Source organism: Indicator indicator, chromosome 1, assembly GCF_027791375.1.
Source record: "Indicator indicator isolate 239-I01 chromosome 1, UM_Iind_1.1, whole genome shotgun sequence".
Taxonomy (NCBI): Eukaryota; Metazoa; Chordata; class Aves; order Piciformes; family Indicatoridae; genus Indicator; species Indicator indicator.
In genome coordinates this window covers 32,201,125-32,226,321 of record NC_072010.1, presented here as the reverse complement: position 1 = coordinate 32,226,321, position 25,197 = coordinate 32,201,125, and the positions used below count along the sequence as shown (strand labels likewise).

Below are 25,197 nucleotides of genomic sequence, written 5' to 3'. Positions count from 1 at the left end.
AGCAGAAAGTGCTTGGTGCCTGGGGGGATGAGGCCCCTTTCCTGCTGTGACCAACTGTCCTATGGTCAGAATTGCCAAGGGAGCCGTGTTTGTACAAAACCTGCTGACCCCTCCACAGTGCAGGTCTTCAGCCTTTTCATTTGCCAGATCTGCTGGCTGAGGTGTGAATAGACAGAGGCTGGCTGCAGGGGTTTCCCAATTGCCAGAGACACAAAGGCAGAAGCCAGTTCTGGTCACCTCTGAATTAACAGTCTCTGTGTTAACGAGCCTGTGGCTCATTAGCATTGGTGTGATGATGTTGATCCTCACTTTATTTTAATTCCACACTAACTGGAGCTTTATGGCGGAATATGTTGGACATCATGTCTTAAGAGGAGAGGCTAAGGTAGCTGTTTAGCCTGAAGAAGAGGATGCTGAGAGGAGATCATACTGCTCTCTCCAGATACCTGAAAGGAGGTTGTAGTGAGGCTGGTGTTGGCCTCTTGTTCCAAGTAACTAATGACAGAACAACAGGAAATGGCCTCAAGCTGTGCAAGGGGAGGTTTGGATATTGGATACTAGGAAGAATTCTTTACAGAAAGAGTAGCCAGGTATTGGAACAGGCTGACCAGGGAGGTGGTGGAGTCATGATCCCTGGAGGTGTTCAAATAACAAGCAGATGTGGCACCTTGGGACATGTAGTGGTCATAGAGACTTTGGGTAGAAGGTTGGACTTGATGATCTTAGAGGTCTTTTCCAGCCTTACTGATTCTATGACCAGATGTCCTGGTTTGATCTAGAACTGAACCAATTCTCTGTTCCATGTTTTTACTTTTTTGCTACTTTTTTTTCTAAGTGACTGCACTTTCTGAAGTTTATAGCGTATTTTTGCAGGCAGCGTCTGATTCTAGAAGTTGCAGCTCTTAATGTTTATAGCTACTATTAAGGATTTGTATGTAGAAAGGCTCTTGCTTGTACTTGCTCCTAGAGAAACCAAGGTCATGACTAAATCCTGTGTGCCATTTTGGAGTGCCATAAGTGAAAGGGTTGTTAAGTAAAAAGGTCGCACTTGTAGGTAGGAGGTAGGTAGGTGGGTGAGCCAAACCTGATCAAGAAGTATTCCATTCCACATAAATCATACCCAGTATAAAGCTGAGGGATCACAAGGGTCTAGCCCTCTTCTATGGCTGGTGGATGAGGAAAAGCCTGTCTGTTCTTCTCTCAATTCCAATCTGTGAGTTCCTGAATTCAAATCCAGAAAATATGACCTATGAGACAAAATTGAATGAACAGAGGTTGTTTGGTGTAAGTGGATACAAGCCAAAGGTTTACATCTGAGTGAAGGAATAAAGTTAAACCTCAAAGAGGAAGGTAGCAGCATGTTTGCCATGTCCCCAGTGGCTAGATATGAGTTTGAAGTGCAACAAGTGAAACAGGCTAGATGTAATGAAAACTTCCCCAGCAATGACAGTCCTAACATGGGACTTTGAGGGTCTATCTAAGCCAAACACTCCTATCTCAAAGCAGAACTGCCAGACACTGGCTCTCTCCTGACTTAAGACTGTTTCAGTATCTGAGATGCCATCCCATCTTCTGACAGCCTGTTCCAATGATTCACCATGATTTCCCTTTGCAAAAAGCTAAGCCTAATTCTTCATTGTTAGTCCATGGCAAACAATTAGTCTGCTCTTTTTTTTTTTTTTTTCCACTTCTGTGACCCTTGTTTGGGCACACGGGGATGCTTTTGATGCTTTTCCTCAGAGCTGCTCCTCACCCCATCATTTCCTGCCCACAAGGCAGAGTGCTGTCATGGTGGTCTCTCCTATCTCCAGACTGCTCTAACCATTCTGCACGTTGCTGCGGTCTGCTGTTCGCCATGCTGGGATAACCCTTCCCGTACCGCAAAGACAATAGCTCTCTACAATCGTTTTGTCAATGGCCTATCCCACCCTTGGCCACGCCAGGACGGGGACTCCAACCCAAGTCTCCAGATCACTGAGGGCCCGCAGTCCCGCCTCTCGCTCGCCGTATTCCGCGTTGGCAGGAGGTTTGTCCACGATGAGGCACCGTCTGCCAGGGTGCGCTGCAGAGCGGGTCCGGGCGGGTACCGCGGCCACCGGAGCAGGAAGAGCTGACGCGTGCACCGCCTGCTCACTCTGTGTTCCGCCTCGGCTCCGTCACCTGCCCCATCATGACCGAAAAGGGCGAGTTGGACCTCACTGGGGCCAAGCAGAACACGGGCATGTGGCTGGTGAAGGTGAGAGCCCGGCGGCGGCACCCAGGCCCGGCCTGGCCCGGCGTGGCCTGTGGCGGCCAGGCCTCTCTTTCCGCCTCCGCTCCTCCGTGTCTGGCGTGACGGCGCCTGGCGGGTCCCGCGGAAGAGATCGGGCAGCAGCGCGGAGCGGGGGCCAGGCCTGGGGCGCTGGGGGAGCTGGTTCTAAGCGTGGGGCCGGGGTTGCCCGCGACAAGTTTGCCCCGAGCAGCCGTTGTCTCCGTTTCCCGTGGGGTCTGGGCAAGCAGCGACGCGTGGAGTCTGCCCGGGTAGCTGCTGGGGTAAATAAAACACCACCGGGAAAACTGGGTTTCCTAGGAGCTGTCCTTGGCTCACGCTTTGTAACATACGCGGTAGGGTAACTTTTATTTTCCTAAAACTGAGTCAGAAAGTTTTGAGTGCTCCCAAATTCACAGCTTGGTTAAAGAAAACAAGGAAAATAAGCACCTGTATCTTGTCACTACAACTCGCCCTGGTGCTGGAGAAATACAGCTATACTGAAGGTGCTATAAAGAGATAAAGAGTTTGTAATAATCAAACCCAAGCACCACTCTGCAGGGCCAAGCTCACGTCTGCAGCTGCTAACTGGGCCACTACTGCCTACTTAGTAGCTCAGTTCTGTGGAGGTTCTTTCTGTCAAGATGGCTTGGCTGCTTTTACTGTCAAGAACAAACATTGGTTCAGGAAACAGGAGACTCACAACATGTGGCAGAGTATGTGTCCTGGCCCTCTTCTGTGGACGTGTCATGATTTTTCTAGGCCTGTATTTGTTCAGTCTGGGAAGAAGCAGTAGTCTCCTTCCTCTCTGGAGACAGAACAGGCTCAAACCATCAACTTGAAAGAACTAGTGGGCACAAGGTAGTACCCAAATATTGACCCTCAGTGGTGAGGGCGTGTGACACTATCATACTTCTGCTACCAAAACGTCTCTTACTATTGCTCTTGAAATGGTGGAGAATTTCAGACTTGCTTTGCTGTGCAGAATTTGTCATGGTGGGTGTGTCACTACGTCTGATTTCCTCTTTTGTGCTGACACATGAATATCTGGTTTCATGAAACTATAATGAACACTACAGAGTGCTGTACTTGTAATAGAGTATTCAGGACAATAGAAATGAAAGCTGACAGCAGAAAGCTGCAGAAGTACATAATGATATATTGAGTGATGTGAAATTCAGATCTGAAAAATCTAATCTGACATGCATGGAGGAAAAAGTACCCTAATTATATGCACATGGTGATTTGGTCTCTGTTGGATAGAGGTTTAGGTTTTAAGTAAATGTGGATAACTCTTACAGAGTATTATGTTAAATGAGCAGATTCAACATTAGGCATGTTTACAATCTGGAAAACTAAAAGACAAAATATTATTCTGCCATCATTGCCTGTATCCTGAATACTGTCCTCCCCATCATGGAAACGATACAGTGGACCTAGAAACAGTGCAGAGAATAGCACCAGGAATAATCTTAAGAACAAGGAATGATGGCTGTGGAGGGAACTCCTAAGTAATTTTGTACCTTCCAGGTCAACAAGATGTTTCATCTGGAAATCTTACAGGAATCTGAAGTAATGTCACAGCTGGATAAGGAAGAATTGAATAGACAAAGGTGAATGAGGGAGAGTCAGTGTGAGCACAAAAATTAGAGGTGTGTCAGTTCATCAGATGGGGCTTGGAGCAATCAAACCAAGTACCATTTTTCATGATATGTAGTTAAATTTTGGAACTTGTTGCAGTAGGGAGTTGTGAATGTTAAAATTTTGCAGAAGCTCAAAAAGCCGTTTGACAAATTCAGTCAAGAAAATTGAATTGAGAGATTGAAAATTAATGTGCTTGCATACCCCAAGACTGTTGAATAAAAGATCCTAGAAATTACAAGACCATGATGGGGCAATACCTTTTCTTCTCATGTTATCCTGTTCTTCCTGAAGCATCCACTTTTGGCTTCATTTGGACACTGAACTTGCTTGTCCTTTAGTTTGATAGTTTGCTGTTTCTTGAAGCAAGCCAGGAATTTTCAGGCACATCTGTGCTTCGAGTTGATGCCACTCTGAGCACAGAGTCCTGCCTGGTTTAATGACAAAAACAGACTAAAAGCAACACTTAAATATTACTCTTCTGAGTAAGTGTTAATGCAATCCTTCATACACATGATCTGAACTTTTGTCTATTGTCTTGTATAATAATGATCATTAAAAAGAAAAACTATAAAGTTACTAAAATTGATAAACTATAGCAAGGGATGTACGTGATTTTTATCTTTTAATTTCTTTGCACCTGAACTTGGAAGCAACCATCCTTGTTACTAGGACCTACAACACACTCAGAGGCATGACAGTGTGTACCTTTTGTCTTCACTAAGATAACAAGCCTGTTTTTATCCTTCCTTTGAGGGAGAGAGCAATCAGTTCATCTGACATAAAAAAAACTGACTTACTTAATTTCCTTTTAGCATGTATTGTGCTAGCACAGGAATTATTCCAGAGAGACTACTTAAAAAGGCAATAAAAAAATGTAGTGATGAGTATTTTAAGCACTACCAGACATAGTACCAGAAACTGAGTAAATTGCTTTAGTCTAAATCCAGAAAACAACTGGAATACTCTTCTGTGTTTTCAGTGAAAGCTGTGATAGGGAAATACTATAAGAACTCTTGGTTAAGTGCTAGTGATGAAGTGAAGCCCATTTAGTGTTAGCTGTTACAATTGTTAATTTCTTGTGTAGTGATTTTTTTAAAATTGTGTTCATTTAATCTGCAGCATTTAGCTATATTTATAAAGATTATATGATTTCTTTTTTGTGTAGTCAATGTAGTCATTTTTTTTCATGTAGTCATGAAAACACAGAACCTGGCATCAGTCTTACTTAGTTTATAGTGCATGTATGGCATCCTGATCGGTATACAGAGAAAGAGCTAATTTAATGTCATACAGAAAATGGGACATAATTTGTTACAGATAGAGGCTGATAGGAAGCTGTGAATAAGCTGAAAGATGGATGAAGCAGAGGCCCTCATGTCCTACAATACCTGCAGGGTGCCTTGTGTACTGTAGCCTGGACATTTGTGTGATGTGAGTAGGAGGAAGAGAACAGCAACGTAAGGAGGTCTTAGAGAACAACAGTGTGAAAAGCTCTAAAAGTGATGCTACTTAGTATGTCAGATTTCTTCTTGAGATGAAGATTTTTGGGGGAAGTTGAGAGCAGTGTTCCTACCTACAAATGCAAGAAGAAATGGTACTTGTCTTGAAAACATTCAGTAGGTTTCCAGTATGGCAAGTACTCTGTCCACAAGTCAGTCTTTCTGTGGTATACATTTTCCAAAATCCTGCTTCAGGATCCTTGAAAATTCTTCCTGCTGTGTAACAGCAGGTTGTTCTTGTTTTCTGTACATTCTTTCAAGGAGTGTTAGGAGGTTTAAAACTGGCTGCTCTGTCTGAGTTAGTTTTATTATACTAAAGTGAAAAGAAATTGGCAAATCAAGATGTCTACAGTGTAAGATTTTATTTAATCTTTCCTGTGATTATTTATACCATTAGCATGGAGCTACAGAGTTTAGCACGTGGTTTTCAGAGTACCCGTCTGGTTTTAACTGAAGTACCTGTCTATAGCTAGCAGTAATCCTTTGATCATAGTCCTTCATAAACCTTTTTCTTTCTCTGCATAGCCTTTGACTGCAGTTAGGCTAGCAAAAAGATGATTAATTGCACCCTTCCAGACTGTTTCTCATGCAACTGAAAGAAGTGTGATTGATCTGCAACCTCTTAATCTGAATAAATTCCCTGTCTGATTATATTGTATAGCAAGTCAGTGATTTTAACAGCATGAGAGCCCTTCACTTCTTCTCCACTTGTACTAAATGTGCCTCTACCTTCTTACCTGGCAATACAAATTACATATAGATTAGGTCTAATCACATAATAATATTTCTACTAAGTCAACTGAGGCACATGTTGTAGCGTTTATCCTGGTTTTAGAGAGAAAGTTATATGTCATCTGGCATGAAATCTGCTGTAGAAAATTGCCATTTTGAAAACTGTGGGAGAAATACGTATCAGTAGATTGTGCCAATTGATGGCTTTCTGCTATGTGCTTATGCCATTTCTGATCTAGTGTTAGGATTGAATGGAAACCTGGACTGGCTGATCAGCTGGAAGACAACTGGATTTTCTAGCTATTCCACAGTACTTCATGGGGCACTGTGGGACTACAGGAAAGTGCTAAGCACCAGCACCAGGATGTTTTTTGAGGTTTCTTGAAGAACAGGTAAACGCAAATTTAGTGTTGAATTTGTTTGAGCTTTAGGAAGTTAGCAGGTTTGTGCCAGCAAGGTCGTGGAACAGCCTCATCTCCTTCTCAGCTGTGCAGTGACTTGGTTTAGTTTTATTCTGTGCAGGACAAAAAAAGAGACTATGAAGTCCCTCTTTTCTGCCTGAAACAATGAATGCCACAGGCATAGATTAGTACATTTCTCTTTCTCACTCGCTGTGTCTCACAACATTTTCCTATGTGGGCACAGATGTTTTCGGTAGCTGTGGACTGCGTGAGCCAGAGTAAATGTTGCTCTACTAGTAAACAACAGGTAGATTTGTCCTGATGTATCATGAGCATGTGAAGGAAAAAGATATAAAATTCCTGTATCAGAATATTTTTTTTGAAGTTGGGATTGGAACAGTAAAAGATTTTTCCTTTAGCAACTCACTGTTTCTCTAGGCACTGAGATTACTGTAGATCTTTAAGATGATGGTCTCTGAGAGACTGTTGCACCCTTATTGGAAAGAAAGGGGTTTATAGGAAGTAGTAACTTCTATTGGGTTATTTCCATATCACTTGAACATCATACAGTTAGTTTTAAGTAGTCAGATGTGAGATTGTCTTAGTTGCCTTGGGTCTGTATTCCATCCCTTGACATGGCACAATATGTATGTCTAATAGTTTGTGTGTAGGGGGGAAATGACTTCCATCTCACATTTGTTGTACTACACTGTCATGTTCAGTCTTTATAAAAAGCCATCCTAGAGAAGACTGTTGCAGTTGCTGAATGGTGGGGAAAACCCCTGTCATCTGTAAACCTGCATGATCTGCAAAACATTGCAGTCTGCAGTGTCTGCCTTTCCTTGCAAGAACCTTTGACTAGAACAGATGCCGTGCAGTTGAGCAGAGAAGGTAGAGAAGTTCCTTGTTCCTCTGGGGCTAAACTGAGCTGCTTGAAGTGCCTCACCAGGGCTGGATGTACAGATGTAGAAGCTGAGTTTGGGAACTCCTCTGCAGGGCAAGGCAGTGGCAGCCATCAGCACAGGCCACCTTTTGAAGTCCTGGGGAGTTGTGCACTCAAACAAGTGTTCACATATATAGGTGTTCATCAGCAATAGCACGGTGTACCAAAGCAAACACCTAACCTTTTGGTTTCACAGAATAAATGTTGTTTGTAATCTTCAGGCTTACCTGGACTTTGAGGAGAACTGAGGTAGCTCAAGTGAGTACTGGATATGTTCTTTTGGCATTACTGTCTCCAGAAAAAAGTGTGCAGTTGTGCACAGGTGTGCATGCGTTGTCATAACTGGGACGCGTCTGGGAGACTGAGGAGTATGGGTGTGTGAGACAGTGGCAGCAGCGTGGAGTTGAGGCTGGCTGTGGAAGTGGCAGCTGTTGTCTGCCTTAGATGACAGTAGCTAGCTGGTGCTTTTTTGATCAAAGTGGAGGGGCAGGCAGTGATTTCAGCCAACACTGCATAGAGGAAAAAGGAGTATGCTTGGAAAGGCAACTTCCAGCTTGTTGGCTAGTTACGTAGGCACTTTTGCTGTCCATCATGAGCTCAGCTCAATGCTGCAGATAGCCAAAACCTTTGTAACTAAAGGAATTTGTGTGTTGGTGAGTCAGCATCACTTGAGCAGCTTTTATCCCTTACACCTGTCAGGTTAAGCCTGTCCCTGTACTGACCTCTGCTTTGTGCAGCCACTGGGGGAAGTGGACTAGGGAGCTGGTTTGGTTGTTCCATCATACTAAATACAACATCAGCATAGCTAAAACAGGGAAGTCTCCCACACACCTTCCAGCCAGATCAGTTTACTGGATTGTATGTGTGGCCAGCTGCACAAAGACTCTTCTCAGTACTGTGGGAATGAGTGATGGGAATCAGATCTGCCTAGGATAGTTCTGCTGTTGGAGAAGTCAACATATGGTGGGAACAGGGCTGTGGTTTGCTGCTCAGTGTGGGTAAGGTTCCCAAAGTCTAAGCCTTCCCTTTGCAGCAGCTTTTGGTCTCTGAGTTGTAGTTGCCTGACTTCTCATCACTGTGGTCATTTAGTTGGTTGATTGCTGGATGGTTGTTGGTTTTGTTTTGTTTTTCCCAGAGAGGTGATAATTTCTAATGAATATTTAAAAATATAAATTTACCTGATAAACTAAGGAGTCTCAATAATTTTAAGAATATGATACTGATTTTATTATTTTTTTCCCTTTCATGATTTTTTCCCTTTTTCATGATTGTATAATAGTATTTGAGATTCAAGGTATTATAAGAATTTTCACTCATTTGGGAAATTTGGGACTCTACACTGGTCTAATTTTTGTGCTGCATTATTTTCTTTGCTCTCTTTAACAGAATGTGTGTATAAACAGTTTGAGAAGTGGGTCCACATGAATGTCATGAGGTTTAACAAGGTCAAGTGCAAGGTCCTGCACTTCTGTCAGGGCAAGCCCCAGTATCAATACAGTCTTTGGGATGAAGGAATTTAGAGCAGCTCCATAGAGTAGGACCTAGGGATAGTGGTGGATGAGAAGCTGAACATGGGCTCGCAGTGTGTTCACAGCCCAGAAAGTCAGCCCTGTCTTGTATTGCATCAAAACAAGTGTGGCCAGCAGGTCAAGGGAGGCATTTCTTCCTGTCTATTCCACTCTCCTGAGACTTCATGTGGAGTATTTTGTCCATCTCTGGGGTCCCCAGCACAAGACAGACATGGACCCGTTGAAGCGTATCCAGAGGAGAGCCACAACAATTATCAGAGGGCTGGAACACCTTCTATAAAGAAAGACTGAGAGTTGGGGTTTTCATCCTGGAGAAGAGAAGACTCTGGGGAGACCTTATTGCAACTTTTCAGTGTGTAAAAAGGTCTTACAAGAAAGATGAGGACAGACTTTTTAGTTGGGCCTGTGGCAACAGGATGAGGGGTATTCGTTTTAAACTAAAGGAATGTAGATTCAGACTAGACACGAGGTCCAAATTTTTTACGAGAGTGGTGAGGCACTGGAACAAGTTGTGCAGAGAAGTTGTGGATGCCCCATCAAGGGAAATGTTCAAGGTCAGGTTGAATGGGACATCGAGCAACCTGCTGTAGTGGAAGGTGTCCCTGCCCCTGGCAAAGAGGTTGGAACTAGACAATCTTTAAGGCTACTTCCAACCCAAACCTTTGTGTGATTCTTTATTGTCTACTATATATAGCTCATACTGTATTCTGAAGTGGTCAGGGTGAAAGCATTTAAAGTATATATGGATAGACAATTTACATATCATTTTAAAATCTACTTTTCTTGAAATCTGTCTTCTTTTCTTAGGTCCCGAAATACTTGTCACAACAGTGGAACAAAGCTTCAGGAAGAGGTGAAGTGGGAAAACTAAGGATTGCTAAGTAAGCCTTTACACTACCTTTATTGGTTGCAATTCTCAGAAGTCACAGACAGTAGAAGAGATTATGTTGCACCTCTTACAATAATAATCCTGTTTCTTGCAAACACTCTGCATATTTCTCTGACGCTGGAATGGTACTTGCTGGTATAGTAATTGTGACCATAAATTACATAAAATTATACTGGGGAGTGGCTGTATTCAATTACTTAGTGTTTAATTTCTTAAACCCAAGAAATATGCACATCAAACTGGAGAATGTTCTTTAACTTACATGTCCTGTTTTGCTGCTTCTGTTCTCACCCGCTGACATTTCCCAATTATTATTGGGCATCAGCATAACAAAAAAAAAAAAAAATTGAGCAGCTCTGGAGTGAAGATGAGTAACAAAACTAGAATTTGAATTTGCCTTTTTATCAGGGAAACTAAACTTACGAAATTAGATTATGGAAACTAAAACATTAAATATTTTCTTTTGCAGAAATCAAGGAAGAACAGAAGTAAGTAATTACTAAATACAAGGGCTGTCAAATGTGTTATATTTTGAATTCTAAAAATTGTTGGGAACGTGCTGGTTTCTAATGTCACATTTTTTTATTGCACCTGTCATAAAGCATTGTACCACAGACTCATGAAAGAGTTTTGTCTGAGGCTCTGTCCATAGATTTGCTGTGGGGCTTTCATTAGGTCTCTTTGTTTCCTAAGTTTTTTTTACCCATCTGTAAGCAGCAATCATAGTAGCAACCTTCTCTTTAAATATTTTGATATAATAAAGGATGATAAAGCAGAAGAAGTTGCAGTGTTACAATTTGAGAAAATATTCTGTGTTATACTTGGAATTTTGTCTTGTTAAATATAAAGCAGCTTGAATGTTTATCTTCATGCAAGGTAACTGCTTGTATTAGGAGCCTCAGCGAATGGTAGTAACTTCCTATGTCTTTTACAGGAGATAAGGGAAGTTGCATTAGATAGAATTACTTCAAATGCCACATAGGTCTGTCACTGAATTGGAAGATACTGTGGACAAAAAAACGGCAGGGAAGCAAGGTGCATTTATCATTTGATAACGTGGCCAAACTCCTTTTAGTATAAGTGGAGAGAGTTCTGGAGGTTTGGATGTTTGATTGTTCTAGGCTGGAATATGAGTCAACCTCCCTAAGTTTGTGAGCCTCACACCAAAATCTTGATATTGATGAGAGTCACAAAGCACATTTGTAGTCTGTAGAGCCAAGCAGGGAGGAACTCTGTGAGAATGGGTGGCTTGCTGGAGACCCTGTTTGCTGCATGGCAGAATGAGGCTAAACAGGAAAAGTGTGCAGTGCCAACCCTCTTCATGTTTCTTACCGTGTCCTGGGCTAGGGATTCTCATCAGCCAGTCCCCCTAGTACCTCCTCAGCTCCTATATCGGGCATACAATGTCGGTGTAGCAAGGCAGCCATATTTGAACATCTCCTGGGCTGCATGCAATTCAGAAGTCCCTGTGCTAATAACACATCATGGTGTGTTACCCCTTTTTCTGGAACTCAGTTGGCTGTATGAAACATTTTAAACAGTATCTGAAAACCTATTGTGCCTTACATTTTAATAAGCTAGATGGAATTGTTCTCTGATTTGAGGAGGAAGTAATTTAATTTTTTTTTTAAAGAAGAGTAAATTTTATTAAGTACATGAAAGCTTTGAATTCTGTATTTCAGCAAGAGATCAGTGTAGTAAGGCTCTTATCCCACTCTATGTTTTTGAAATGGAAATGTGATGTACTGCTTGTGTGTTCTCTCTTTTTGTTTCCCCATAACTCATAAAGCTGTGTATCAGTCTGTTGAGTAACACTGTGGTAATTGTGACTGTTAGGTGTCATTTACTTTGAATGAAGAGCTTGCAAGCATCAATGATATTGGAGGAAAACCTGCTTCAGTCAGTGCACCAAGGGAACATCCCTTTCTTTTACAAAGTGTGGGAGGACAGACCTTAACTGTGTTCACAGAAAGTTCAGTAGGTAAGTTATCTGTTACAACTCCAGTACACAGTATTTCAATAAACTGAATGCTGTGAAGGCCAAAAGACTCAGATTTTGGCTCCATTTTGTTGCTATCGGCATACATACAATATCCAGTTGTGGGTTTTGTGTCTATCTCTTCATATGATTAAACAAGTAATTTAACACATAGGGTTATCATGTACATTTCAGATGTGGGTCTGCTGAAGGGTACAGAGAGCATGGAGTGCTGTGCATTGTGTATTACACTTTAGGGTTTTCACTGCAAAAAATGTGTTTTGTGTTCCCATGTACTTTTCAGATCAACTAAATATTTTTTTCCTCCTTGAATTCGTGTCTGCTGATTCTTCTCCTATGTACTTGAACAGATCCATTTTAGCAATAAACATATCTGTTCATATTTTCTTCAAGTATATGTACAGTTTAAGTGGATTAAAGTTTAGTAAGATCATAACAAAACAGTTCAACAGTAAGGTTATCATTTTTCTCACTGGATTTCAACTGTTTGGCTGCCTGACCTTCAGTTCAGTAGCGATATGAGTGATTAGAACATTCAAGAGCATATGTTCTAAATCACATACTAGACTTCAGGGGACATGATAGTGTTAGACTGTACAATAAACTCAGTAGACTACTTTGCATGCAACTCCTGTGTGCTGAAAGGTTTTCTACTGAAATTATGTGGTCATGTTCTAGATGTTGGAGAGAGGAGGAAGGTGTCTGCAGACCTTTCCCATTGTCTGCAGAAAGTGTCTCAGTTTCAAGCACTTAGGTTTTGGTGTCCCCAGAATACAAATGATAGGAGTATTTTTTTGATGTTTTTTTCTTTCTGTGGGGCTGAAAATTACAGTGTGAGCAGCTTCTAATGTTTTGGTGTTCAATGGCTGGCAAGTCATAATTGGTGTGATGACAGTGTGATGCTTTATCAAATAAATGAAGGGGGGAAAATTGTAACTCACAGCATAGAGTTGGAATACATATTAAATTTGACCACCTCTTTTTTAAAGTCTGTTTTAAATATATCATGGCTGAACATTGGTGATGCTAAAGTACAAGTCAGTGGGCTGTCTCAGTTGTGTTTAGAAATACTAACTCTTATGCTACAACTCAAGGTACTTTTCATTTGTTATCCCTCTCTCTGAAAGAAGTATGTTACTGTTTTTTCACCTTTTTTTTTTTTTAAAGTATTTTCATGCATGTGACTTGCATCACTTCAAAAATGCCAGGGTTTATAGTTCATAGATTACAAATGTGGAAGAAGTAGGGAGCAAGTGTTAAAAAATGTTGCAAGCATTTCAGTAGTATTAAATCCTTTTTTGTTTCTCTGTGCCCCAACCTTAACGCTTGACAAAATGGAGAGATTTTAGGTGTGAAGATGTTTAGACTATACATGTAGTGGCTTTTGCATGTTTGCTGCAAATTCCATGGCATTTTGCTTCTCAAGATACCTTTCGAGACAAAATAATGTTCAAAAACCTCTAATGTTAACTTAAGCTGTAACGAGTGCAGTTTCTGAACTTGAATGTGGAGTATTTGTCATCAGCATGAAAGTCATTAGAATGTGATAGCTAGAAGATGCCTATTTATTTCTATTTTGCATCTGTATTACCAGTGTTTTGAAACCTTTAGATACTTAGAAGCTGTCCAATTTTAATTTAATCAAATAAACATTTTGCATTTCTTAGAAACTGGAAAATGCTCTTCAAGAATCCTGGATCCATTGAGTAGAAGTCATAGAATCATAGAATCAGTCAGGGTTGGAAGGGACCACAAGGATCATCTAGTTCCAACCCCCTGCCATGGGCAGGGACACCTCACACTGGCCAGAGCCTCATCCAGCCTGGCCTTAAACACCTCCAGGGATGGGGCCTCAACCACCTCCCTGGACAACCCATTCCAGGCTCTCACCACTCTCATGGGGAAGAACTTCTTCCTTACATCCAGCCTGAATCTCCCCACTTCCAGCTTTATTCCATTCCCCCTATTCCTATCACTCCCTGATATCCTAAAAAGTCCCTCCCCAGCTTTCTTGTAGGCCCCCTTCAGATACTGGAAGGCCACAAGAAGGTCACCTCGGAGCCTTCTCTTCTCCAGACTGAACAGCCCCAACTCTTTCAGTCTGTCCTCATAGGAGAGGTGCTCCAGCCCTCTGATCATCCTGGTGGCCCTTCTCTGGACACGTTCCAGAATGTCCATATCCCTCTTGTAATAGGGGCTCCAGAACTGGATGCAGTACTCCAGGTGGGGTCTCACCAGAGCTGAGTAGAGGGGGAGAATCACCTCCCTTGACGTGCTGGCCGCACTTCTCTTGATGCAGCCCAGGATCAGGTTGGCTTTCTGGGCTGCAAGTCATTATATTAATCAGGAACAAAGGGTAGTTGATGAAACGAGAAATGTTTGGGATGAAGCACTGAATAAGCACAGACTGTGAAAATTGTTTTTGCTTGAGATTAGCAAGGACAACATGCAGTCAGTGAGTTTTCATGAAACTCGCTTCAACTGCAAAATGGCTAAAGTGTGTTGCTGTTGTGTAAGGCTGGTGTTGGCAGTACAATCAAAAATAAACTTTAGTGTTCTTTTCTTGCATGACTTTATTTGGTTGTACAATGAATGTGACACAAACGTTGCAGATTCCAGGCAAATTTGTTACAGACACCATGTTCCTGCAGCCTCACTTTTGTGTTTACATGTGTGTCATAAATGTGTTTTGAGCCCCAGGGCCAATTTCAACAAATTTCATAGTGAATTATGGCCAGTGTGCAAACAAGTGACTGAAGAGTGGCACACAGCTATGTGGATATCCCAACTGAAAGAAAGGCTGCTACCATATTTGATGCCAGAAAGTCCACATGAAAAGAAACCTACTATATTTTTATCAATCACGGAAGAAGATTCAGTCAAAACTTACATGTCTTTGCACATCAGTCAATCTGCAGTGAGAATCATATGAAATTGAAATCCACTCATGTTCACAGACAAGCATTTGTCTTCAAATTAGAAATAGCATATTTTGGCAAAAATCTTTGGTGATTTTGTTCGTTTTTCTTCTGTGAAGTGCACTCTGTAACCACACCAATATGCCAGTTTGAATCATGAGTCAAAGATTAAGCTGGTGTGAAACTGCACCTGGCATTGCTAAGATTGCATCTGGAAGGGTGCATTTGAGAAAAAATGCAAATAAAATACAGATTTTAAAAGTGCTTCACGCACTATTGCTCTCAGTATCTTTCTTGAGGACTGAACTCAACTGAAATGGAGCAAATTGCATAAAGCAGTTGTGGGGTTTTTTTTTTTTTGTAAAGGGTGAGATTCTTTTGTAGCTTTGGATTGGTGTTTTTTTGTGTTTCGGTTTTGTTTGTTGAGAGGTTTTTAGCACATTAAAATCCCTAAGATCTATTTCGTGTGCTGTTCTCTAGTTCTGGGATCCTTACCTTGTAGTGACCATCTTTTTGATGGACTTTCAGGAATTAAAAAGCTGCCTCTGACATATTTTGTCAGCTTGGAAGATGCTACAGGGAGTTTACATATTTTGGATAATTTTTTACTTCACACTGACTTGTCAGGTCACCTAGAGCAGGCAGAAGACATCAGATTTTACAAATAATTACTTTTCAGCATGCTGTGATTTTTAGACTTCTGAATGGATTTACTGTGTGTTTTGTTTTGTCTTGACTGAATTTGCTTTTAATACCTATTGAAGTTGGAAGAAGCCCTTTAGTTCTGACATTGCAAACGTGCACCCGGTGGGCCTCTTAGTTATCGAACAGCAGTAGGCTCTTACAAGGTGCCATTCATTATGTCTAAAGTTTAATGATTGCAATCTCTTCATCTTCTGCAGTGTGTATACTGGATCTGAGCTAATACAAAGCTGGACACAAATAGATCTCATCCCAGAAACTATTAAAAATCTGATCTACGCTGCCTTTCACACAAGATGTGCTTTCTGTTTAGACTATCTCTGGTGTTTCTCCTCTTCATTTTCTTTTCCTATTCCTGTATCCTGAAATAGCTCTAATGAATAATACAGAGTACTACAATGCAATTCTAGTGGTTGCAAAATATCTCCCTATTTCCTTTGCAAGGTTGCAGGATGTTGCAGTGTTCATTGCTGGACACATCCTTAAGACCTGCAGTGGCACTGCTGAACATCAGTTTAGGGAAGCTGGTGTGAAGTGTGGCTTCTGTGATGGCTGCAGAGAGATCTGAAGCACGATCATCTCTTGCTGTCTAGGCCTTGCTGTCTGGGCTGGTTTCACTATTATTTCTGCATTAAATATGAACTACATTCTGTTCCATAAACATCGCCATATGTACATCAACAGTTGCTATGCAACAATGCTATTTGTGCTTCCAGTCATTTTATCTTATCTTTGTCATCAGCTATCATAGCTGTAATTTTTTGGGCAGGAGGAAAAGAGAGAATTTGGCATACATTTTGATGTGCTGTATTTAACTAAATTAATTTTTTTATGCATGTATAGCTAAGAACTACCTTGGGACAAGTCATGCTTTTGATACAGGTTTTGGCTAAAACTGCTTGTTTTTGAGTTTTCTAGTAGCAGACACCCTGGCATAAGGAAGTGCTATCATTTGACAGTTTCTTTCTTGGTTGAAGGAATGGGAACATGCTTTTCATAAACATTTAACAGCAAACTTTTCTGATTGTGATTATAAATTAATTCCCTTGCTGCTTTATTTGCCTGCTGCTTAATTTTTTTGCCAGCAGGAAGCTTAGGATTGCTGGCTCTAAATCTAAACAAAAATTGCAGCTCTGTTATAGATAATGAGAAAATTTTCCTACTGAGCTATTTTTTGGAGAAATGTGCTATTAGTGTGACTTGGGAAAACACAGACCTTGGCAGACAGTTGCATCTGTAACTGTAAAGGATTGATGGGTGAAGAGGAAGATTTTACACTGCAGGCACAAATGAAGTACAAGATACTTCTGCAGAGTTGGATGAAATGACTCACTGAAATTTTGAATATGTCTTCAGAACTCCCCCTTCGTAAGTGGGATTACCTTCATGCCTATTTTAGTGACTTTAAACTCCTTCATGCTTGCTCCATCTTACTAAAAGTAAAAAGTGTCTGGAGAATTCCATTGACTGACTACCAGACCTTTGTTTCTGAGCAGCATTCATGCATGGATTGTTTCACTGTTTCATGCCTCACGGACTGCTGGCTCTTAGCATTGAATTCTTCAGTTTTCTGAGTCTTCTCTTCTTTCAGAATCTCAGTTAATGAAATCCAATATTTTTTTTTAATTCCTGTTCAGTAATACACATAACTGTGCCAATATGCCTTAGAACAACTCCTTTACTCCCACACCCCTTGAATATTTTCCCCTTGTTTTGGGTTGCGTTTTTTCTCCTTTATACAGCTTCTCATACATGAAGGGACCTTTTCTGAGTTTGTACATGAATCATGCCTACTAGAGCACTTGCAATACATGATTGTATTCCAATGAAAATGAATATTCCGAGGTTTGTATTTTGCATGTTTGTGTTTTGAAATACAAGATCTACCCAGCCCTTTAAAGAAATGTGAACGGAAGAAACACTAATAATACATTTCTTTCTTTCATTGAATCAGTTTAATTATTTCCAGTAAAATATGTAGTGCTCAGAATCTTGATGCTTTGTGATACTACTTCTAATTTTATTAGATAAATGTTTGACTTCTCAAATTTTCCACCAAGCTCTAATTTAGGAAAGAAACACCCTCCCTCATCATTCTGCCATCTTAGCTCTGCCTGCTGAGGAATTTTGAGGTATAGGTCAAGGTACATTAATAGTACTTCCAAATTGTCTCTATTTGTTCAGGCTGTCACTTAGCCACATGTTCCACTCTCCAAAATGCTTTAGGGTTTTACTTAATGCTTCTTTTTTCCTTTATGTACTTCAGTCTTTTATGGCCTGTTAGCAGAAGAGGAAAATAAATCAGGAGCCTCATGATCAAAGAAATAGAAGCAACAACAGCCTTTCAGATCTCTGATATTTATGCAAATTTCCAAATATTTGTAAGGATCATAAAGAAGATGCAACCTACGGTCAGAACAGCAGAATATGACTCAAGCTAGTTTAATTGCAGACAGCGTTTTGATGGGCCAAGATTTCATAAGTAGTATTGTGACAGACAGCATATTTAGAAAACAACTGTGACTGCTTACCTTATCTCAGAATCACAGAAACATTGAGGTTGGAAAAGATGCTCAGGATCACCATGTCCAATCAATAACCCTACTTTACAAGGTTCACCTCCATCTCTAAAATTTGGAAATTATTTAGTTCATATGATTATTGTGAGGATTAACAAATTACTTTAAAGTGCGTTCAGTGTAAGCTAATTTTCTTTTCATTTTATTTATTAATTCTGATCCAAATATAAATGAAAGAGGATATAATGCACAAAATACATGTTAGTGTGCTCAGTTTGATGGGAGTAGAATTGGTTTTCTACCTCACTGACTTAAAATTTCACTATTGTTTTCTTCAGTTTCACTGATGCATGTGTGAAAAAACTAGCATACAAACAGCAACCCACACCACCCCCTCCACCCCACCAAAAAAAAAAAACCCAACAAAACCCCAAATCAATAAAACCAACCAAAACCCAAGCAAAAACAAACAAACCCCCACAAACAAACAAAAAACCACAACAAAACAACCACCCAATCAGCCCCAACCTGTTGACATTTAACTGTGACCCTTGCATATTATGGAGGAGGCTGAGCAGCCATAGTCTACATTGATAAAATATATTGAGTAGATGCAGTACCGCTTCCTGTGTCTTCTTCATGATGCTAAGAATATTTTTAAAGTGGAGATTTCTGACCTAATAATAATCCTGTGTGACCTCCTCTAGGTTATCCTGCTCTGGCAGGAGGGTTGGACTAAATGATCTTTCGAGGTTCCTTCCAATGCCTAACATTCTGTGATTCTCTGACAACAAAACCCATAAATAGTCTATTGGTGAGGGAAAAACCCCAAAACACTACTTTTTTTGCAAGGCTTAAATTTTACCTATTTTTGTGAGGGCAAATTCTGTTGAAAGATAAAAGCAAACACACACTCTCCCTGTAGACGTTATACACATTTGTTGTTATTTGAAGCAGAGATGCTGTTAACAGTTTTAAAATGAATGTCTTATGCAGTAGCTGGTCTTACGAAGTAGCTGATCTTTCACTGAAACAGCCTTTAAAAGAAACAGCTTTAAATCCAGCTGCTTCTTACATCTCAGTCCAGGCAAGGGTCAATATCTTAGCACGTTCACACATTCTTCATTACTTCCTCTTTGGGTTTTTTTGATTTGTGTACTGAATGCTTTCTTAGTTTGAAACTAAGTTAGGATATTGGTCAGGTGATATCCATTGTGCTGTGAATGTGCACACAAAAATACTGTCAATGAGAAAATACACGTTTTTCTGCAAACAGGCTAATCCTGCATGTATATCTAGAAGTTGGCAGGAATCTTAACTTGCTTTGTTGAATACTCATGGATAGGAAGTAGGCCATCTGATGATGTTTTCTCATTGAGAACGCACATGTCTTCAACTGCTAACACTAATGACAGCCACTGGTAAAGAAAGGAGGATCTGTGAGATGCTGCTTTTTCCATTTGTGTTAGTCCTCAGACTGTCAGCCCTGAGGAAACAGGGCCATCAGCCATGAAAGCCAGGAAGAGTCAGTGGCAAGAATAAGGGCTTGTAAAATTATTCATGTTTTAAGTTCTAATACTCAGCCTGTAAATTGCAGAGATGATCAAAGGAAATGAACTCAAAAATTATTCTCTGAGTCAGAGCAGTAATTCACTCGTCTGTAAGTAAATAGTGTAATGATAGCTGTGACATCTCTGGGTTGAAAGCTAAGGGCAAATATGTTAACATTTTAAACTGTATTTCAGATAAATGAAAATGTTGGGTTTATTCTCTACCTTAGAAGATGTGTCAAAAGGAGAAACATAGGAGAAATAGTAAAATTTCTCATAGACAAAGATATACAGAAGTTTAATTTCATTTGACTTCATAAGCATGAGAACTCGGTTTACCAAAATATATCCATGAATTTCATGGAGAAAGCTGTTTCTGAATCTGACTCTGCCATTCACCCAAATGATAATTTTTAGGCTAGTGACTTTGCAACACTTGTGTCTAGGGTTTTCCTTCATTTCTACTTCAATTCTCTGCTCTGTGGAACAAGCAACATTTCTGATTATGTGTATTTTCCCTACCTAACAAATTGGGCTATAGTAACATTTGAGGGCAAATGATCAGAAAGGGAGAACACTGAAGAAGTAACTCCTTGTGTAATCTGCAGATAGAGCAGAAAAGACGTTGATCAAGGTCAAGAATTTACCTTAAGCAAATTAAGAGCATTCTTCTGCATAACCTCCAGCTGGCAGCCAGTCACTAGTGGTGTCCCCCAGGGATCAGTGTTGGACCCCATCCTGTTCAATATCTTTATTGATGATCTGGACAAGGGGATTGAGTCTATCATCAGTAAGTTTGCAGATGACACCAAGCTGCAGGAAGATGTTGATCTGTTAGAGGGTAGGAGGGCTCTGCAGAGGGACCTTGCCAGGCTGGTCAGATGGGCAGAATCCAAGGACATGAGATTTAACACAGCTGAGTGCCAGGTTCTACGCAACGGCCACAACAACCCCATGGAGAGCTACAGGCTGGGGTCAGAGTGGCTGGAGAGCAGCCAGGCAGAAAGGGACCTGGGGGTGCTGGTTGACAGTAGGCTGAACATGAGCCAGCAGTGTGCCCAGGTGGCCAAGAAGGCCAATGGCGTCCTGGCCTGCATCAAGAATAGTGTGGCCAGCAGGAACAGGGAAGTCATTCTGCACATGTACTTAGCACTGGTTAGGTCACACCTTGAGTACTGTGTCCAGTTCTGGACCGCTCAGTTTAAGAAGGACATTGAGATACTTGAACGTGTCTAGAGAAAGGCAACGAGGCTGAGGAGAGATCTCAAGCACAAGCTCTATGAGGAGAGGCTGAGGGAGCTGGGGTTGTTTAGCCTGGAGAAGAGGAGGCTCAGGGGAGACCTTATTGCTGTCTACAACTACTTGAAGTGTGGTTGTAGCCAGGTGGGGATTGGTCTCTTCTCCCAGGCAATCAGCAGCAGAACAAGAGGACGCAGTCTCAAGCTGTGCAGGGCGAAGTTCAGGCTTGATCTTACAAAGAAATTCTTCACAGAAAGAGTGATTGGCCATGGGAATGGGCTGCCCAGGGAGGTGGGACAATCAACATCCCTAAGGGTGTTTAAGAAAAGACTGGATGAGGCACTTAGTGCCATGGTCTAGTTGATTAAGCAGGATTGGGTGATCAGTTGGACTTGATGATCTTGGAGGTCTCTTCCAACATGGTTGATTCTGTGATTATTTTTTTTTTAATATATGAAAAGAATATTAGTTTGTCTGGAGTGGCCTGTGAAATACATGCTCATTGCTTAAGTATAAATCTACTACTGATTTGGTGTAAATATGTAACCTCATTACTGCTGAACTCAATCAGATGTAATGGAATTCTCTCATTTAACTGGTCAGTTTGGGCAGTAAAAGATTTTTTTTTGCAGATTATTGTTCAGCAAGTAAATTTATAAACATTAATAAAAATCAATGAGATTTTATAATAAATTACCATTATTTGCTTTAGAACCTACTTTTTAGAGGTAATTTCAAATAAATCATCACAGAAAGTTACACTTCCTTTTTTTATTTTTTCCTCATTTGTGTTTTCTTTTTTTGTTCCAGAAAGCCAACCAGAAGAAAAATCTGACAGCAGCAGCACTGGTGAGTGTGGACACTTTCTTTGAAACACTTAGGAAACTATTTATGTCTATACCCTTTCAGTTTTTCTTTTCAATAAATTACCAGATTAAAACCATTATTTATTATTTTGCATATATTTCTAGGGTAGAATATAAAATTCAGAAATTGCTTCAGAAACTGATTGTCTGCTGTGACTAAAAGGTTAAATTATTAATATTTTTATTTAAATGAAGAGGGGAAATTATGAGGGAGAGCCTTAGAAATTTAATGTTCTTTTGGATGTTATTTGAAATATTTTTTAATTAACTCTCTTTTTTTTGATTCATTATACGTTTAAGTTAAATTTCTTTCCTCTTCATTGGGAAGTTTAGCAAATTTCCAAATCTTGTTATTTTATTTTAATCACATAGACTAAGCAGTCAGAAAAATAGAATTCTAGTATTATATTTTTTTCACTTTTTTCTAATGAAAAAAAATTTGTTGTGAGAGATGCAGGTCCAGAGGAGGGCCTCAAAGATGATTAGGGGGCTGGAGCACCTCTCCCACAAGAACAGGCTGAGGAGCTGGGGTAGTTTAGCTTAGAGGAGGCTCTAGGGAAACTAGTATTTAAAGGGGACCTACAGGAAAGGTGGGAAGGGACTCATTATTAGGGAGTGTAGTGATATGATGAGAGGAATGGTTTCAAATTGAGAGAGGGTAGATTTAGACGAGATTCCAGGAAGGATTTCTTTACTATGAAGGTGGTGTGACATTGAAGCAGATTGCCCAGAGAAGTCATGGGTGCCCCCTCCCTGGGAGTGTTCGAGGCCAGGTTGGATGGGGCTTTGAGCAACATGGTCTAGCAGAAGGTGCCCCTGCCCACAGCAGGGGAGTTGGACTAGATGATCTTTAAGGTCTCTTTCAACTCAAAGCATTCTTTGATATATAAATTCATTGGAAAGAATAAAAAGTTGTTATTTCATTGATATTACATACCAGTTACATATTAGTCAGTCAAACAAAGTCTTAAAGCAGTTTAAAATTCTAAATGTGCTTCTTAAACTGTAACGCATAGGTTCATGGAATGGGTTGGGTTGCAAGGCACCTTGAAGGTCATCTAGTTCCAACTCCTCCCAGCCATGCACACCTTCCACTAGACCAGGGTGCTCAAGGTCTCATCCAGCCTGGCCTTAAACACCTCTAGGGAGGGGGCACCCATGACTTCCCTGGGCAATCTGTGTCTCACCAACTTCACTGTAAAGAATTTCTTCCTATTATCCAGTCTAAATCTATCCTCCTTGAGCTTCAATCCATTCCCTCTCATCCTATCACTACATCCCCTTGTAAAAAGTGCCTTCCTGGCTTTCACTGAGGTACTGGAAGGCTGCTGTAAGGTCTCCCCTCAGCCTTAGTAAAAGGCTATAGTAAAAGCTGTCATTGCTATAGTAGAAGTGTTTAGGTTCTCTTACGCAGTTCAGAGTAGTAAATAAAACCATTGCCCTTTGCTTAGCTTGTTTGGGATGTTTTTGCAAAATGGGCAATAGATTCCTATGGATATCTGGTATCTTAGAGATGTAATTTCAGGTCAGAGCTCTTCTGTGTAGATTGTCTTTGCAACAATTCAGAAAGTCTTGCTCTAACAGGTGCATGCAAGTACAATTCCAATTCCCTAGCAGCTTGATCAAAGCTCTCTTGAGCCTGTGTGTACTGGCTTGCTCTCTTCTCTTTTGTTAAAGCCTTCAGGCTTGTGTTACTAAAATTCCCAATTAGGTATATGACAGCATGAGAATCTTCAGTGTCAAGATGTATTTCAATAAAAAACTCCTTTCATGCTTTTATTAAAGAGATATTTCAAAAATATCATTGAGAGACTAGAGCAAGTAACTGCTGATGTTAGCACGAGCCTCTGAACATGGGAAATTAGAGACACAGCTAACAGAAAACACAGGGAGAAATCTCAGGTTTTTTAGTAGAAGGATTACCTCTGATGCACACAGATTAAATGGTATTGGGACTGGGCAGAGGTAGCAAATAGACAGGAAAGAGTCAGAACACCCCTGCCTTTCTTAAAAAGCAATTCCTAAATATAAGACTAATGTTAGTGGGTTTTCAGAATGCCTTCTTGAACATCATTTTTCAGGCACTTCAACATGGAGATGTCTGTTTTCCTTAAGATAGGACTTTTATTTGAATTGCATTTCAGCATCAAATGTTGTTAAAAGTGCATACTTCGTGCTTGGCTAGGAATGTGCTTTGGGCTTTTCTTTTTTGTAGGAGGGAATTCTTTGCAATATTGAGATGCTTTTTATTACACTGGCTTAAGCAGTCTAGTGTTAGCAGTGTTATAGTCTGTAGACTTGTACTGAATCCAGGGCGTGTCTTACAGCTTGCAATTTTTCTCAGTTACTTGTTAACTGAGGTGTTCACTCTGATTATGTGTTAATTGTGGCGTGGTTTTAAGGTTATGAAGGGCTACTTTTAAAGATTAATATTTTATACCACTTGAAAACTGAGTTTGCTGTAGGAGATCATGTGTAAAGCAGATCTTGAAAGTTTATCTGCTAAAATTAAACAGAATTTTGATACTTAGATTGCATTTCTCTGATGTTCTTTAGTTGTAGGGACGCACCTTTGTTTTTGCCTGGTTTCTGAATTTTTCTGTTTCATTTTGCATTATGAATGATTGAATTGTCTGCTCTTCATTCTTGGTGCCTTCCTGTTCTGCCAATATTGTGTAAAATGGCCACCTGTTTAGTTTTTTGTGGTTTTGTTTTGGTTGGAAGAATCAATTACTGTGTTCTGTGGGCTGTTTAAGTGTGCTGACAAGATGAGTGCTAAACCCATTTGACAGAATCAAGCTGGCTACGGATTCAGTTTCTGAGTGATAGTAGTTGGTTATAGTGCAGCATTTAAAGGGCCACTCTTGGCCATCAGTTGTGCTTATTTGCTTATTCATTCTTCTGATCAAAATCATCATGGAGTAAGATGACTATTTCCAAGCTATCTCTCAAGTAATTCCAGTTACTGAATGCTCCATTTTGCTGTTAATCTACTTTATCTTGGCCTACAATAAGTATTTTAGAGGCAAAGATGATGTTCTCTATATATTTGTGTATCATTTTAGCATAACAAGACCCTAATGACTGTAATGAAAATATGTAAGTTTTATTTGTAGTTAGAATAAGGTTAGAATGAGATAGATAAGATGAGATAAGATTAGAATGAGCTAGATATAATTCAGAAATCCTTTAATTTACATCCTTATAAAGTTCCCCCCTCCTGTTTTTACATTGGAAGGGTTCTGTCAATCTTCACATTTTCCTGTGTCATAGATCACTAGTATTGTACATGACATTTTAATCACGTTTATCGTTGGAATGGTTGTAAGCTACATACCAAAGGTGAGATAGTCCCAGTGTTGCTAGCTTATTTGATACCATTCAGGGTGAGAAAACATGATACTGGGTCAGACCAAAGGTCATCTAGCTGGCATCCTATTCTCAGTGGTGGTCAGTAGCAGATGCCTTCAGAAAAGTGTAAGACCAATGCAGAGGCATGGTGATACACCCAAAACACTG

At 40.4% G+C, this 25,197-nt stretch overlaps 1 protein-coding gene across 1 annotated transcript in view; it reads left to right on the top strand.

Moving 5' to 3' along the window:
- Positions 1-2,116: 2,116 nt before the first annotated feature.
- GTF2F2 (general transcription factor IIF subunit 2) overlaps positions 2,117-25,197 on the top strand; it is a 102,063-nt gene continuing 78,982 nt past the window's right edge. The window contains exons 1-4 of the mRNA XM_054384440.1: positions 2,117-2,236; positions 9,804-9,877; positions 10,355-10,373; positions 11,722-11,866. Of these exons, the coding sequence (XP_054240415.1) occupies positions 2,171-2,236; positions 9,804-9,877; positions 10,355-10,373; positions 11,722-11,866 (304 nt within the window). The 5' untranslated portion in view covers positions 2,117-2,170. The remainder of the gene's footprint in view (positions 2,237-9,803; positions 9,878-10,354; positions 10,374-11,721; positions 11,867-25,197) is intronic.